Source organism: Haliotis rufescens, unplaced genomic scaffold, assembly GCF_023055435.1.
Source record: "Haliotis rufescens isolate VD_foot unplaced genomic scaffold, xgHalRufe1.0.p SCAF_32, whole genome shotgun sequence".
NCBI classification, from domain to species: Eukaryota; Metazoa; Mollusca; class Gastropoda; order Lepetellida; family Haliotidae; genus Haliotis; species Haliotis rufescens.
The window spans coordinates 5,982,181-5,998,357 of record NW_025964024.1 but is presented as its reverse complement, the minus strand read 5'-3'; the positions used below and the strand labels follow the sequence as shown (position 1 = coordinate 5,998,357).

At 41.9% G+C, this 16,177-nt stretch overlaps 2 protein-coding genes across 6 annotated transcripts in view; one reads left to right on the top strand and one right to left on the bottom strand.

The window, feature by feature from the left end:
* Positions 1-16,177, bottom strand: part of LOC124147694 — a 36,743-nt gene that overhangs the window by 19,193 nt on the left and 1,373 nt on the right. The window contains exons 1-5 of one of the 5 annotated variants that reach the window (XM_048380704.1): positions 15,405-15,737; positions 6,803-7,161; positions 6,190-6,347; positions 4,833-4,924; positions 2,132-2,243 (exon numbers count right to left, since the gene is read on the bottom strand). In XM_048380704.1, the coding sequence (XP_048236661.1) occupies positions 2,132-2,243; positions 4,833-4,924; positions 6,190-6,347; positions 6,803-7,155 (715 nt within the window). In that variant the 5' untranslated portion in view covers positions 7,156-7,161; positions 15,405-15,737. Of the gene's footprint in view, positions 1-2,131; positions 2,244-4,832; positions 4,925-6,189; positions 6,348-6,802; positions 7,162-8,402; positions 8,550-13,529; positions 13,671-15,404; positions 15,738-16,177 lie in introns of those variants that run through there. The other 4 variants (XM_048380706.1, XM_048380702.1, XM_048380707.1 and 1 more) reach the window with 4 other exon arrangements.
* LOC124147693 (serine-protein kinase ATM-like) overlaps positions 13,695-16,177 on the top strand; it is a 111,326-nt gene continuing 108,843 nt past the window's right edge. Inside the window, exon 1 of the mRNA XM_048380700.1 lies at positions 13,695-13,791. The gene's annotated coding sequence lies outside the window, so the exon portion shown is untranslated. The remainder of the gene's footprint in view (positions 13,792-16,177) is intronic.

Genomic DNA, 16,177 nt, shown 5'->3' with positions numbered 1-16,177 from the left:
ACTGAGAAACTATTCTGACCTGGAATTCCCATGAGATGATATACATTGGCACTGAGATCCTATTCTGCTCTGGAATTCCAATGCGATGATATACATTGGCACTGAGAACCTATTCTGACCTGGAATTCCCATGAGATGACACACATGGGGCACTGAGAACCTATTCAGTCCTGGAATTCTCATGATATGACACACACGGGGCACTGAGAACCTATTCAGTCCTGGAATTCTCATGATATGACACACATGGGGCACTGAGAACCTATTCAGTCCTGGAATTCCCCTGAGATGACACACATGGGGCACTGAGAACCTATTCAGTCCTGAAATTCCCATGAGATGACATACATGGGCACTGAGAACCTATTCTGCTCTGGAATTCCCAAGAGATGACATATACATGGGGCACTGAGAACTTATTCTGCTCTGGAATTCTCATGCACTGACATACATGGGGCACTGAGAACCTTTTCTGACCTGGAATTCCCATGAGATGATATACATTGGCACTGAGATCCTATTCTGCTCTGGAATTCCAATGCGATGATATACATTGGCACTGAGAACCTATTCTGACCTGGAATTCCCATGAGATGATATACATGGGGCACTGAGAACCTATTCTGACCTGGAATTCCCATGAGATGACACACATGGGGCACTGAGAACCTATTCTGCTCTGGAATTCTCATGCACTGACATACATGGGGCAATGAGAACCTATTCTGACCTGGAATTCCCATGAGATGATATACATTGGCACTGAGAACCTATTCTGCTCTGGAATTCCCATGCGATGATATACATTGGCACTGAGAACCTATTCAGTCCTGGAATTCCCATGAGATGACATACATGGGGCACTGAGAACCTATTCAGTCCTGGAATTCCCATGAGATGACATACATGGGGCACTGAGAACCTATTCTGCTCTGGAATTCCCATCAGATGACATACATGGGGCACTGAGAATCTATTCTGACCTGGAATTCCCATCAGATGATATACATGGGGCACTGAGAACCTATTCTGACCTGGAATTCCCATGAGATGACACACATGGGGCACTGAGAACCTATTCTGCTCTGGAATTCTCATGCACTGACATACATTGGGCAATGAGAACCTATTCTGACCTGGAATTCCCATGAGATGATATACATTGGCACTGAGAACCTATTCTGCTCTGGAATTCCCATGCGATGATATACATTGGCACTGAGAACCTATTCAGTCCTGGAATTCCCATGAGATGACATACATGGGGCACTGAGAACCTATTCAGTCCTGGAATTCCCATGAGATGACATACATGGGGTACTGAGAACCTATTCTGACCTGGAATTCCCATGAGATGATATACATGGGCACTGAGAACCCCACGGGAAGACATGCTGTAGCGGAACACATCTGCCCCGAAATCTACACAAGGAATAAGGTAGCTCTGTGGCTCACCTGATTTTCTTTTATTTTATTATTAAAGATCAAATTGAATTATCATTTATTCTAAATTAAAATATTACAGATAGAAAAGGATCAGCACATAAATATGAAACTATATGTGGTATAACAATCACAAAGGACATTTTCAACATGTCGTCAATGTCGAAACAGTAAATCGGCATTCTGTGATTAAATCACATGCATGAAGTCTTTGGTCATACGCAAAACAATTCCAGGTTCCGAATTAACGAGATATCGAAGATACAGCATCACCACTTCACTGACGTATTACGACAAAGATCATAGCATGGTTCATAATCCAGCTACGGAAGAGCTCGTCCAAAACATTTCTTCATATGAAATGTCACAGTGATCAACACGTATATACTGGAAAATATATGCCGCCGTAGCAGTCGAAGTATCTAGAGCCTTGTGGCGTGTGAGGAGGGACTGAAATGTCAGACCACGTAAGTTAATGATAGCATTTCACACACGTTTATCGGGATACCAGCTACTACCATGGCTACTGACTATGGAGGCCCAGTGGTTTAGGCGATTTCCGGCTGCTTGTCTTGGATCGAACTCCAAATTGACCCGATGCAGGAAGTGTTAAACGTTAAACGTCTATAATTTAACTGAACAATGCTCAAAGCAGCTTTTAACCCAACTCACTCACTCACTCACTCACCACTCACTCCCAACAGAGACTTCATGAAAGGCATAACACGGGCCTTTCCCCCTCTCAGCACTGGGTCTTGGGGAAATGTTGCTTTCAGTTTTTCTTTGAAGTCTGTCCAAACCTGAAAGAGATATCACCTGATATGAACGAATAAACGTATGGTAGTGTTTCACGGAAGCCTGTTAATCGTTGCCCTCGTTTGGGTATAAATTATTAAATTAACGAGAAATATTGTTTCCATTGGTGAAACTTTACAATACTGAAAAGAAATGAGAGGAATTTTAGTATCGCCAATAAAAAATGAAACAATTTAGCTCGTTCACAACAAACACATGACATACCGGGTCACAACAAACACATGAAATACCCTTTCACAATATACACATAACATGCCATTTCTCAACAACAACATAACATGCCATTTCTCAACAACAACATAACATACCCTTTCACACCAAAATCATAACACACCCTTTCTTAGCAACCACACACACACCCTTTCACAGCAAACTCATAATACACCCTTTCGAAACAAATACATAACACACCTTTTCACAGCAAACTCATGACACCCTTTCACAGCAAACTCATGACACCCTTTCACAGCAAACTCATAATACACCCTTTCAAAACAAACACATAGCAGAGCCTTTCACAGCAAACACAGAACACACCCTTTCACAACAAACACATAACACACCCTTCACAACAAACACATAACACACCCTTTCACACCAAAATCATAACACACCCTTTCACAGCAACCACACAACACACCCTTTCACAGACTCACAAACTCATAATACACCCTTTCAAAACAAACACATAGCAGAGCCTTTCACAACAAACACATAACATACCCTTTCACAGAAGCACATAGCAGAGCCTTTCACAGACTCACAAACTCATAATACACCCTTTCAAAACAAACACATAGCAGAGCCTTTCACAACAAACACATAACATACCCTTTCACAGCAAGCACATAGCAGAGCCTTTCACAACAACCACACAACACACCCTTTCACAGCAAACACATAACACACCCTTCTCAACAAACACATAACACACCCTTTCACACCAAAATCATAACACACCCTTTCACAGAAGCACATAGCAGAGCCTTTCACAGACTCACAAACTCATAATACACCCTTTCAAAACAAAAACATAGCAGAGCCTTTCACAACAAACACATAACATACCCTTTCACAGCAAGCACATAGCAGAGCCTTTCACAACAACCACACAACACACCCTTTCACAGCAAACTCATAATACACCCTTTCAAAACAAACACATAGCAGACCCTTTCACAACAACCACATGACATACCCTTTCACAACAACCACATGACATACCCTTTCACAGCAATCACATGACATACCCTTTCACAACAAACTCATATTACACCCTTTCAAAACAAACACATAGCAGACCCTTTCACAGCAACCACATGACATACCCTTTCACAACAACCACATGACATACCCTTTCACAACAACCACTTGACATACCCTTTCACAGCAACCACTTGACATACACTTTCACAACAACCACATGACATACCCTTTCACAACAACCACATGACATACCCTTTCACAACAACCACTTGACATACCCTTTCACAGCAACCACATGACATACCCTTTCACAGCAACCACTTGACATACCCTTTCACAGCAACCACATGGCATACCCTTTCACAACAACCACATGACATACCCTTTCACAACAACCACATGACATACCCTTTCACAACAACCACATGACATACCCTTTCACAGCAACCACATGACATACCCTTTCACAACAACCACATGACATACCCTTTCACAACAACCACATGACATACCCTTTCACAACAACCACATGACATACCCTTTCACAACAACCACATGACATACCCTTTCACAACAACCACATGACATACCCTTTCACAACAACCACTTGACATACCCTTTCACAGCAACCACATGACATACCCTTTCACAACAACCACATGACATACCCTTTCACAACAACCACATGACATACCCTTTCACAACAACCACTTGACATACCCTTTCACAGCAACCACATGACATACCCTTTCACAGCAACCACTTGACATACCCTTTCACAGCAACCACATGGCATACCCTTTCACAACAACCACATGACATACCCTTTCACAACAACCACATGACATACCCTTTCACAACAACCACATGACATACCCTTTCACAACAACCACTTGACATACCCTTTCACAGCAACCACATGACATACCCTTTCACAACAACCACATGACATACCCTTTCACAACAACCACATGACATACCCTTTCACAACAACCACATGACATACCCTTTCACAACAACCACATGACATACCCTTTCACAACAACCATATGACATACCCTTTCACAACCACATGACATACCCTTTCACAACAACCACATGACATACCCTTTCACAACAACCACATGGCATACCCTTTCACAACAACCACATGACATACCCTTTCACAGCAACCACATGACATACCCTTTCACAACAACCACATGACATACCCTTTCACAACAACCACATGACATACCCTTTCACAACAACCACATGACATACCCTTTCACAACAACCACATGACATACCCTTTCACAACAACCACATGACATACCCTTTCACAACAACCACATGACATACCCTTTCACAACAACCACATGACATACCCTTTCACAACAGGTGTCGCTTCTGATGGTGTACCAGAAGTCCCTGCTGTCGCTGCACAGAAACAGCCTGTCCACAACTCGACACTTGTCACCTGGAAAACAGAGTAGGGGTTGTTGTACTGACAGGAACTCAATACAACCATGCAAACATCATGAACTGCAAAACCAAAGATAGCACTGACTCATACCATTACAAAACCTTTGACAGTTGGTATAACCTTAACAGCAGTATGTGTCACACATTATAGTGATGCGACATTATGGGTGGTTACAGCTCGGTTCAGCCACACGCCTTAAAAAAAGTTGATATGATACTATAAAGTGGTTCATCGGAGAACATTGTTAATAAGAATATCAAAACACAAATTCCGTCTTGAGTTACGTATTATTTATGCGGACATCACACAGATTCAGATTTAATTGGTTTTGAAGAAATAGGAATGAATAGATAAAGGGCCAACGCAAACCAAACTCAACCCAAGGCAATCTACTTAGATCAGTCTGTAAGAACGTTTAGAATTAACGTCATCGACTGATTCCACAATAACGTCGATTGTATATGTAACATACCCGTATTATGCTGTATTATATAACGCACGTTATTGTGTTAATATTACATATAAACTGACGTCCAAACGAAACGACACCAAGACGTTGAGAGACGATTGAAGCAAAGCGAAAACATGTTGGAAGTCAAAACATTTAATGAGAGTGGCGTTCGAGCATCATGTGAACAACATTTCACTCCACATAACCAGAAACGTTAACAATGACACAAAGATACAGGGGGTCAAATGAGATTATTCACATTGGCAAGGTCAAACAGATGTGTAGCAACAAACATGTGAGTCACGGCAAAGTCATAAATCACCGGTTTAATATTGAGTGTGTCCAGCAATACATGCCACAATACGTCGCCGCTGCGATGACGTCAAACGCTTGATGACGTTAGCGAGAATCCGTTGTCATGTCTCGAGCTGTCGGAGTTTTAGAATAATCTGTGTCGGTAATGTTCAGTGTGAGTGATCTGATCGTGCAGCCGTAATTCATTCATAAACAAACACTCTCGTTAAAAGGAGCTGGGTCCGGGGTAGAATAGGTATTCAGCAACCAACGTTTACCGTAAAAGGCGACTATGCTTGTCGTAAAAGGCGACTAACGGGATCGGGTGGTCATGCTCACTGACTTTGTTGATGTTGACTTTGGATCTATGCTCATGATCTGGTCCATACTCAGTTATTTACAGACCGCTGTCATATAACGGGAATATTGCTGAGTGTGGCATTAAACAACAAAGAAATAAAGACCTAATGACATAAACGAAATGTCAATGACAGCGTTTGAAGTCCCTGCTTACATGATCTGGGCAGGCTGGAGGACAATGATGACACACTCAAGGAACTGCTGCAGCTTCTGGGCCTCTCAATCACACACAGCTCGCTGGCGGCCTGTTGGAGGTATTCCGTCTCCGTGCTGTCGGAACTCTGCAGAGGGGTCCTCTTCCCACCCTGGGCCCTGTAACAGCGGTACATACTAGATGTATACCACACTGGTAATTAATCAATTTGTAGTCAGGAAGAGGAAATGCCTTCAGACAGTTTAAAAATGCATTGAAAATATCATACTCACACACGCACTCAACCACTCACTCACTCACTCACTCAACCACCAACACACCCACCCACTCACTCACTCACACTTTGATTGTCTTCAAAGCTCCAAACTGGAGTTTAGGGTTAACTTGCACAAAGCGATCTTACAGCGATTGTAACTCCTATACTTTAACATAGACTTAGGTAGTCCTTGTGCTGAAGCCGCTTTGTGCAAGTTGGCCCTGTAACAGAGACTTTCGATAAGATCAGCTTTTCTTGGTATCTTAACACTACGACTGTCGTAAATCTACGTAAAATTATAAGGTAACGATTACTTTGACGCTTTGTGGAACGGACCCTGGTAAGTAGAATATTTACGCGTTCGGGTTGTGTAGTGCAACCTCGCTGAACACCCCGTCAGGCCGTGCACCCTGACGGTCCGCAAGGCCCCCATATCCTTCCGCTCCCAGCCGGCCTTGCTCAGTTGCTACTTCCGCCAACTCCCCATCAGCGTCCAGCCCCGACCCAACAGAAGCAACTTCCTTGGGCACTGTGGCGTCTGTGCCATCACCAGTAGGGATGGGGACCTGGACTGGGGGGTCTGATATAGTGCTGAACTCCCGTAAATTGGGTAACGGCTGATTCTGTTCTAAACTTGTGTGTGTCTGACTGGATTGTTCTTTTGTTCCTTTCTGTTCTTTGTCCTGGGCACAGTCAGTGCTGCTAGCCATCTAGACCTGTAAAATAGTGTGAAACATATACTCAGTGCCCATCAGCTGGAAATTGAGCGAGGAAGATATATCAACCAGCCAAGTTTGTTTGTTTGTTGTTTAACGTCACACTCAGCACTATTCCAGCTGTATGGCGGTAATCCAGTAATTGACATCATGTACATCAATCTTCGCAGATGGCATACGATGACCCGCATCAGCTAAGTCTTTGTGGATGCATCTCATTGTGTGTGTGTGTGTGTGTGTGTGTGTGTGTGTGTGTGTGTGTGTGTGTTGTTTAACGCTGCACTCAGCAATATTCCAGCTATATGACGGCGGTCTGTAAATAATCGAGACAATTCAGTGATTGACATCATGAGCATCGATCCACGCAACCGGGATGCGATGACACGCATCAGCCAAGTCAGCGAGACTGACCACCCGATCCCGTTAGTGGCCTCTTAGAACAAGCATGGTCGCCTTTTACGGCAAACATGGGTTGCGTGAGCCAATGAAATTTGCCTGCTTCATGATAGTTCATGAAAAGTTGACAACGCATGCCAATACAACCCTGTGTAATTAGTGCTGATTGAATGCGCGACCGGAGATCAACATGCATCTTAGAGAAGATAAGAAAGATTACATCTGATAAGTTCTGGTTCCAAATGCAGACCTTAGGTAATCTCGCCCGAGCGTATTTGATATCGAACATATCCACACTCATATCAAATATATCAATACTTATATCAACTACATCAACACATATCCATTATATCAACACTTATATAAAATACATCATCACTTATATCAAATACATTAACACTTATATCAAATACATTTACACTCTTATCATATAAAACAACACTCATATCAAATACATCATCACTTATATCAAATACATTTACACTTATATCAAATACATCAACACTCATATCATATAAAACAACACTCATGTCATATATATCAACACTTATATCAAATACATTAACACTCATATCATATACATTAACACTCATATCATATACATCAACACTTATATCAAATACATCAACACTTGTATCAAATACAACACTTATATCCAATATATCAACACAAATCGATAAAAGTTTAAAACTCTAAGTCTAGCCGAAACTTTTATCGACGAGTGTCGCTATATTTGATATCGATAAATGTTTAAAACTCCTCGGCAAGGAAACGAGGTTGAGGTTATGTTCATCGTCCAAGATCATTATTCCAACTCTTCTCCCCGGATATGCTCTTGATCTCACCCAAGCATATCTCCCGTGGAAGCCAGTTTTTGATGATAACGTACTGTATCATGTACCAGCCAACATAGAGACGGTCATATCACAGGGGGTCTAATAACCCGTATCACACCCCCTACATGGATGATATAGCTTTTCAATGGGCGATCGATATCAGCCCGGGCGGTAAGAAATTGGAGTTACGTCCCTTAGTGCGTCGTCTGCTCGGCCAGCTTTCCCGTGACGCTGTCTTCCGAACAAGGTGAAAATGTATTGCATTTAGTTGCAAATAGATACATTTTACAATTTGATATTATGGTATATGATAAAAGGTTATTATATGCCAGTTTTCATTTCATATCCCATATCAACCCTCGACCCCCACATCAGGCCGAGGGCCGAAGGCTAGTCTGTCCTACAGACCCTGATACAAATATATCAAATACAGCCCATGCAAGTCTATAATGTTTGGCAAGTCTAGATTACTGCAGTATCTGAAAATGAAGAGAGTCTCTGGGCTCCTTTCTATTATATTTTTTTATTAAGATAATTTAACAATTGTTTTTGTTTTGTTTTGTTTTTTTCTGTACGATATGTTCATTTCAGAGACTAGATGTGAGTCAAGCCGAAGGCCAGAGGGGCCATACGGGGGTCGAGGCTTGATATGGGGTATGATATGAAAAATGTCATATAATAACCTCTAAGTATTGCTTCGTCCTCTCCCGGAGTTTAAAAGGACCAGGCATCTTCACTGGTCCATAAACTATAGATATACTAGGCTACTCCAACGAAGTTAACGACCGTCCGATTCTTTCATACCATAAAGACCATCTGTCATCTCCTGTCCTGGCAGATTCACTATAGTAATATGAAAGAATCAGATGGTGTCATGTCATGACAGATTAGCGATAGTAATATTAAAGAATCAGGTGATCCTTTACTTCTTCTGAGTAACATATATGGTTTCTAAACGGGGTTAATTCATTTTTGATTTAGCTGTACCCGTCCATAAGAGAAAATACCATATCTTTCCCGCTGTTGTATTCCTCGTGGGTGCGTCTGTGCAAGAGATTCTAGGAACATATTTGTCATGACGTATGGGGTGTATTCATGTGGCGATTTCATATTATAATTTAATGAATGCTGTCTTAATCCAATGTGGTGTAATCTTAAACGTTTCCCAATGGAAATATTGAAAGCGTTCGGTTTTACAAGGAGCTCAAACGACGAGAGCAATACCGTACTTACCTTGGCTATCTAGTTCAGTAATGGATTCAAATACAAGTAACAGAAACGACGCTTAACAATGTGCACATCTTCCGCGAGGGTAGAACAGGTCCACAGGTATTCCTGTGTCCAAACTAAAGAAGATCTGGACCCTGTTCCACAAAGCGATCGTAGCGCTAAGATGATCGTAACTCCCATACTTTAACATAGACTTACGACCGTCGTAGCGCTGCAATCGCTTTGTGGAACGGGGCCCTGGAGGTTTAACTTTGTGCGACATGGCAAATCGTGTGTCATCCTCCCTATGATCGTTGCTCATTCCAACACTCGTTTGTCTGGTTTGGTTTGTCTGACCCAGACTCGATAATTACCTGATACAGATGAAATATTTGTTAGTCCCGAGTAAACAACATCCATCATTTACTCCTAAAATAAATATCAACACATCATACGAGAGATGAGTTGCACTATTAACTACTTAACAACCGAACATTTCCTGTGTGAACTACATCGTAAAAAATGCAACATTCTTCAAGTACACTCTCGTGGAATACGGACACCATGACAAGAAGAACACTTCGAAGGCAGCACTCTCGTAATGCTAATCACACACGGGTAAATAGTATAAATCTTAGAACATTCCGAAAAGACGTCACACGTAGTGAAACACGTGACAAGTATTACTCTTGTTCACGATTAATTACTTCAGTTACTGGCGGAAACTCCTTAAAATGAATTCATCGAGATACCCTAAGAAATGTTACAATGTGATGATATTATACGATACGAATGGAAATACTAATTGGGTAATTTAGACGAAAAAAATGTTATTCAATAGTGGTTTGGGAAATGTTTGGTATGATCAATTTGTACAATCCGAAAGTGTTAAAAGATATTTATCTGCAATCGTGGTCATTTTCGTTGACATTATCGAATATATTGTTTTATATTATAGAATGTTGAAAATTCATATATACACTGAACAGTATATGTTTTATGTAAATATAAAAAAGTACCCTATTCATTGGCAAGATTCCGATATTCATCCCATGATTTATGCATCGAGAGTGGGAGATACACAAAAACTCCAAGGTCAGAAAGATTAGGTAAAATGTGTAATAGGCAAGATATAGAGGATGAATATCACTTTATACTTGTATGTCCATAGTACTCCACTGTGAGAAAAAGATATATTCCTGTATACTACTTTAATGATTTAAATATTGTTAAACAGTCTAGATAAATTAATAATGCAAAACTTAGCCATGTACATATTCCACGCACTGTTATATGGAACCAAATCTGTAAATAATAGTTAAAATTGTGTGCAACATCTCTGTCACATGTACTATAGGCCTTGGGCCTCTTGAGTACTTGAATAAAGATTGATTGATTAATTACTTGTATTATGGTTATCAAATAACCCTCCACAGATATATAAATAAAGTTCTCCGCAACCTGTTGCAAATAGTGGACTCAACCAAGTCATTTCTTGGAAATCAATATGAACTCTCCCAATGGAGGGGTGACATCTTGTAGAAATAAGGATACAAAGTGCTGAACTTATCTATTTCTACACAAACTTGATTTCATAAAAGGATTATATTAGTAATTTTTAAGTTGTACTCGTGTATCGGTAGGTTTGAAATAACTCCCCAGTAACAGAACAGTAATACAGTCAGAATGACTTTCTCTTCACCCCGAAACTACGACATTCTTGGACTTACTTCCGCTACCCTTCACAGTCATAATTGTTCACAGTGACAGTGATATTTACAAATTTGCATGACCCCAGAGGACAATCCGGATCTGGGGGAAATAAGAAATAAATAACCATGAAGTTAGACAGCAGAGTAGACCCGTCAGAGTCACCGATGCTTCAGTGTCATGCTAGTATTGGGATATAACCTGCTGTGTTTCGAGATTTGGGGTCGTATCACTGTAGATTCGATACTGGTCCTGTTATTTTCAATTTGGATATATGATTGGTTTCGTCTGGTTCGACGTCTGGTATTTTGTCACCTCACTGCGAGTGCTAACGTCCATAAAATGTTGTCGACATCGCCGCGGACTGAATTGCGGGTGATCTTGTGTACTTCCAACCCCCCGCCTCAAAACCAAACCTGCCTCTGAAACATCTACTGAATCATACATCTACCAAATCCCCCTCCGAAATAGGCTCGTAGTGAGTCGCTACGTTCAACCCACATTTAAAAAGATAATCGTTCAATTAAATAAATAAAGAAATCTAATAAAAGACATCGTTCCCACAAACAAACTCTTGGTCCTGCAACATCATGGTTGATGTATGGTCATGCATATCGGTCACGAAAAGGTGTCATAAATAAAGGGTTGTTTTAACACTTTGCTATTGTTTTGTTTTATAAACGTTATCAGTTGTATGCAAACGCTATGCAATGTCGTCAAGTGTTGTCATCTCCAATTCACACCGATCAGGGTTAAGGCCTAGAAGACATAAATCATCGCCAAAAACTTATGATAATGTTCCGATAATGAATGTTTGCAGTTCTGACATTTTTAATGGATCGATATCCAGGCTAGTGAAGTATTCACACACACAGTTTCTGTGTGAAAAGGTTTAATTTAGCGGATCGTGTGGTAAGGTTTGCTGACCTGGTTGATGCATGTCAAAGTATCCCAACTGCGTGGATCGATGCTCGTGATGTCAATCACTGGAATGACTCAATTATTTACAGACATATAGCTGGAATAGTGCTAAATGCGGCGTAAACAAAACACACACATACACACGACAATGAGATGGGGTTGTCTACTATTCACATTCCTGGTGTCTAGAAGCTGATGCTTTGTAAGAAGACACAGACATGATGATCCAGAGTGGATGTTGAAAGGATATGATTTCAGATTAAGAGTACATTTCTTGAACCTACAATGAATTATTTGCATCAAGGTTAAAACATCAGGTTCAATGCTATGTTGCCTGGCAACCACACCCTTATGCTTTTGTAATACATGTAGATGCTTTCTCCATGACTTTGAATGCATTGAAGCTGTATATCTTCTGTCGCTTCAGGCTGATTGACAGAGTCCTGAACAAGATGAGACAAGACAAAATAACAAAAAAACTACGTCCAATTTACGGCGGCATGAAGGAACAAACAAACAAACAAACATGGGCCGCGAGGACCACAGACATGCTAAAAGTAGGTCCCCATGCAGCAACCTATGCTGGTAACGTGGGGCGACCAAATGGATCAGTGTACAGGCTCGGGTGCTTTTTTTATTTATGTGTCATCGTTCCCCAACTCGATCACTCACAGGCGCCGGTAACAACACACAACGCCCACTTGCTAAATAACTAAAACCTTTGGAGGATCAAGAGGATGTGGGGGGATGCCATAACTATGCATGAGGCCCCCGCACGCCCCTCCACCCACTTCCAAAATCCTACTAGATCCGCCTCTATAAACAGGATATTGCAAGGCAGATTTGGTATATTTGAAATGATCCGAGCTTCCTGATTCGAGCTCGTATCTATAGACAGTAATTGTGTTCTGGCAGTACCATGTGTCAACAGCGAGAATGTCCCCTCTGCATGCGTTTCCTAAACAATGGCTTGTAAAAGGAGAATGGGAGTGTTCAAGTATGACGCGTCTCATAGCTCCAACAATATGCGACCTATATACTCAACGAGAACACAAGTTCTCAGGTCGAAGTAAAATTACTTCAATTCAATATTGCACTGATGAAAACGGGTGTAATAATCACAACAAGCGTCACATCCATGCATGCATAAATAATATGGTTGTCTGATGGCCTCCGCTTGACTAAAGATTTACTACGCCGTGCATTCGTGCCAGAACGTTAGACAGTTGAAACTTTGAAACGATACACACAACCCTAATACTACTACTAGGCATGTATAATATCATTTTCACCTACCTAATTGAGGTCAAAGTTCCCCAAATAGAGACACAACAAATTCGTCTCGACCAGAGCCGATGATCTATATCTGCTGTCGCTCAGCCAATCACGCACAGTTCCTGGAAACGCGCTCTCTTGGGGAACTCCCGGATATGATTATATATAGTATCTGGGTTTTTCCGTATTTACTTTCGGAAAGAAGACCATCAGTGTGCCTGTTATTGAAACTCTGCCATTCCTATACGTGTCCCCTCTTCACTGATAGCTGCAGAGAAGCGAGGTATGTATGACGACACATTATGTTGTTTGTTACTGCAACGTGGCATGTTCTATGCACGTGACCTGTGTCCCCCTTCACTGGCACAGTCAGCGGCTGAACACACACACACCTGTACACGTCACACCATGCTCTCGGACGTGATGATATTCTTAGCATGGGAATCTTTTCTGTTTCACTGATATTATCAGCACTGGATTCCACCTGTGGTTGTTTATGAAACATTTCTAAAGAAAGATAGACATATCGTATATCCTCTAATAAGCGCGCCGGTATGATTTATTCTGTGAACAAGCTTGCAACCTTGGCGGGTAATGGAGGCCCGGCGGTGATTAGAGGCCCGGCGCTTAAAATTTCAACTACGGTGTTGCAGCTGGAGTCACTAAAAAAATTAACAAACAATTAAATTTTACATCATCAATTTAACTATGTCTTAAGGGGTGTGTGATAGAATGTATTAGGAAGGTATGTGTAACAATGAGACTAATGATGAATGTATTTAATTGTATATGTATATTTTATTGACCTAAGTGACCAGGTGGGAAATAAATGTAATGTTTATTGATGTATGTAAACGTGACACAAATAAAATAATTTATTTATTTGATATGACTATTATATATTCTAGGGAGAAGTAACTTAAATAAAGCATACCCGGGGCAAGGCTGAGATCACTCTTGGGTGACATGGGCCCAGGCTGAGATCACTCTGCAATGACTTGGACCTAGTTTTAGATCACACTAGGATGACATGGGCCGAGGCTGAGCTCAAACTAGAGTGACATGGGCCGAGGCTGAGCTCAAACTAGAGTGACATGGGCCCAGGGCGAGATCACTCTGCACTGACTTGGACCCATGCTGAGATCACACTAGAGTGACATGGGCCCAGGCTGAGATCACTCTGCAATGACTTGGACCTAGTTTTAGATCACACTAGGATGACATGGGCCGAGGCTGAGCTTTAACTAGAGTGACATGGGCCGAGGCTGAGCTCAAACTAGAGTGACATGGGCCCAGGGCGAGATCACTCTGCACTGACTTGGACCCATGCTGAGATCACACTAGAGTGACATGGGCCGAGGCTGAGATCTCTCTGCACTGACTTGGACCCACGCTGAGATCACACTAGTGTGACATGGGCCCAGGCTGAGATCTCTCTGCACTGACTTGGACCCATGCTGAGATCACACTAGAGTGACATGGGCCCAGGCTGAGATCACACTAGAGTGGCTTGGACCTAGGATGTGATCACACTAGAGTGACTTGGGCCGAGGCCCAAATCACTCCCCGGGCTCAATTCACTCCTCCTAGTATCTCAAATGTCTGTAGTTGATTGTATGTTTGTGTGTACATTTTTAGCTTTACAACGGAGACTTGTGGCTTGTGAGATTGTGTGTGCGTGTGTAACACCAGCAAGCCATATTTGTTATTCAGCGCTTATTAGAAGAATTACGGTATTATATTTACATCTCGCCTCAATGCGAACATTACTATCTATACACAGTGTGTGTGTGTGTGTGTGTGTGTGTGTGTGTGTGTGTGTGTGTGCGCGCGTGTGTGTGCAGAGACACAGACGGAGAGTAATGAGTGACGAAAAGAATAACGGTAGCAACTGACCTCCAAAGTACAAGGTATGTTCATCGGTACTTCATCCATATCATCCATAAACAACTTATCAAGCTGTTGCACAAAGACCTCTCATGTCCATGTAACGCGGGTTTACCTTGCGAGTGGAGCTGTGCTGGGGCACTTCCTCTGTCGGCTCCTGTTGTGTGTGTACTGTGACGATTATAAGGGGGAACACTGAGAAGTGTAGGTTTCACAGTCGAACTCTGTGGGTGTTGCACGGTCGACTTACGTTGTTGTACAGAAATACGTTGTGCAATCAAGTTACAGTTGACACAAAGTTATAAATAAGTAAACAGTTCACATTCCAGACAGGCAGTATGTAACGCAACGGGATAGACTGGCCTGGGGCTCTATTGAAATAAAGAAACGTTTTATCCCTTCTTGATCAGCAAGTGGTGTCGAATCATATTTGGACAATAGGAGAAGGGTTTTATGTGAACAGGCGCTCCAGTAAATAACATTGACTGGGTTTTATATTGTCAGTGGTACACCGTCATTCAAGCGGGAAATGTGGTCAGGTTGATACCGTGAAATACGTGTAATTCGGTGTTCATTTTTAACTGAGGGCAGAGGTGGCCCAGTCGTCTAAGGCGCCGCGATTCGCTGTGCAGACTTGTGTCCCTTGGCACGCCAGAAACCTATGATTGTGGGTTCGAATCCCGGTTCGCCCCGTTTATGTTTCTAGGTTTGTCAGCACCATACCCTTGCTAGTGTGTTTCATCGAAGTGGTAAAAGTCTGAGACCTGCATCACTTCGGGCTT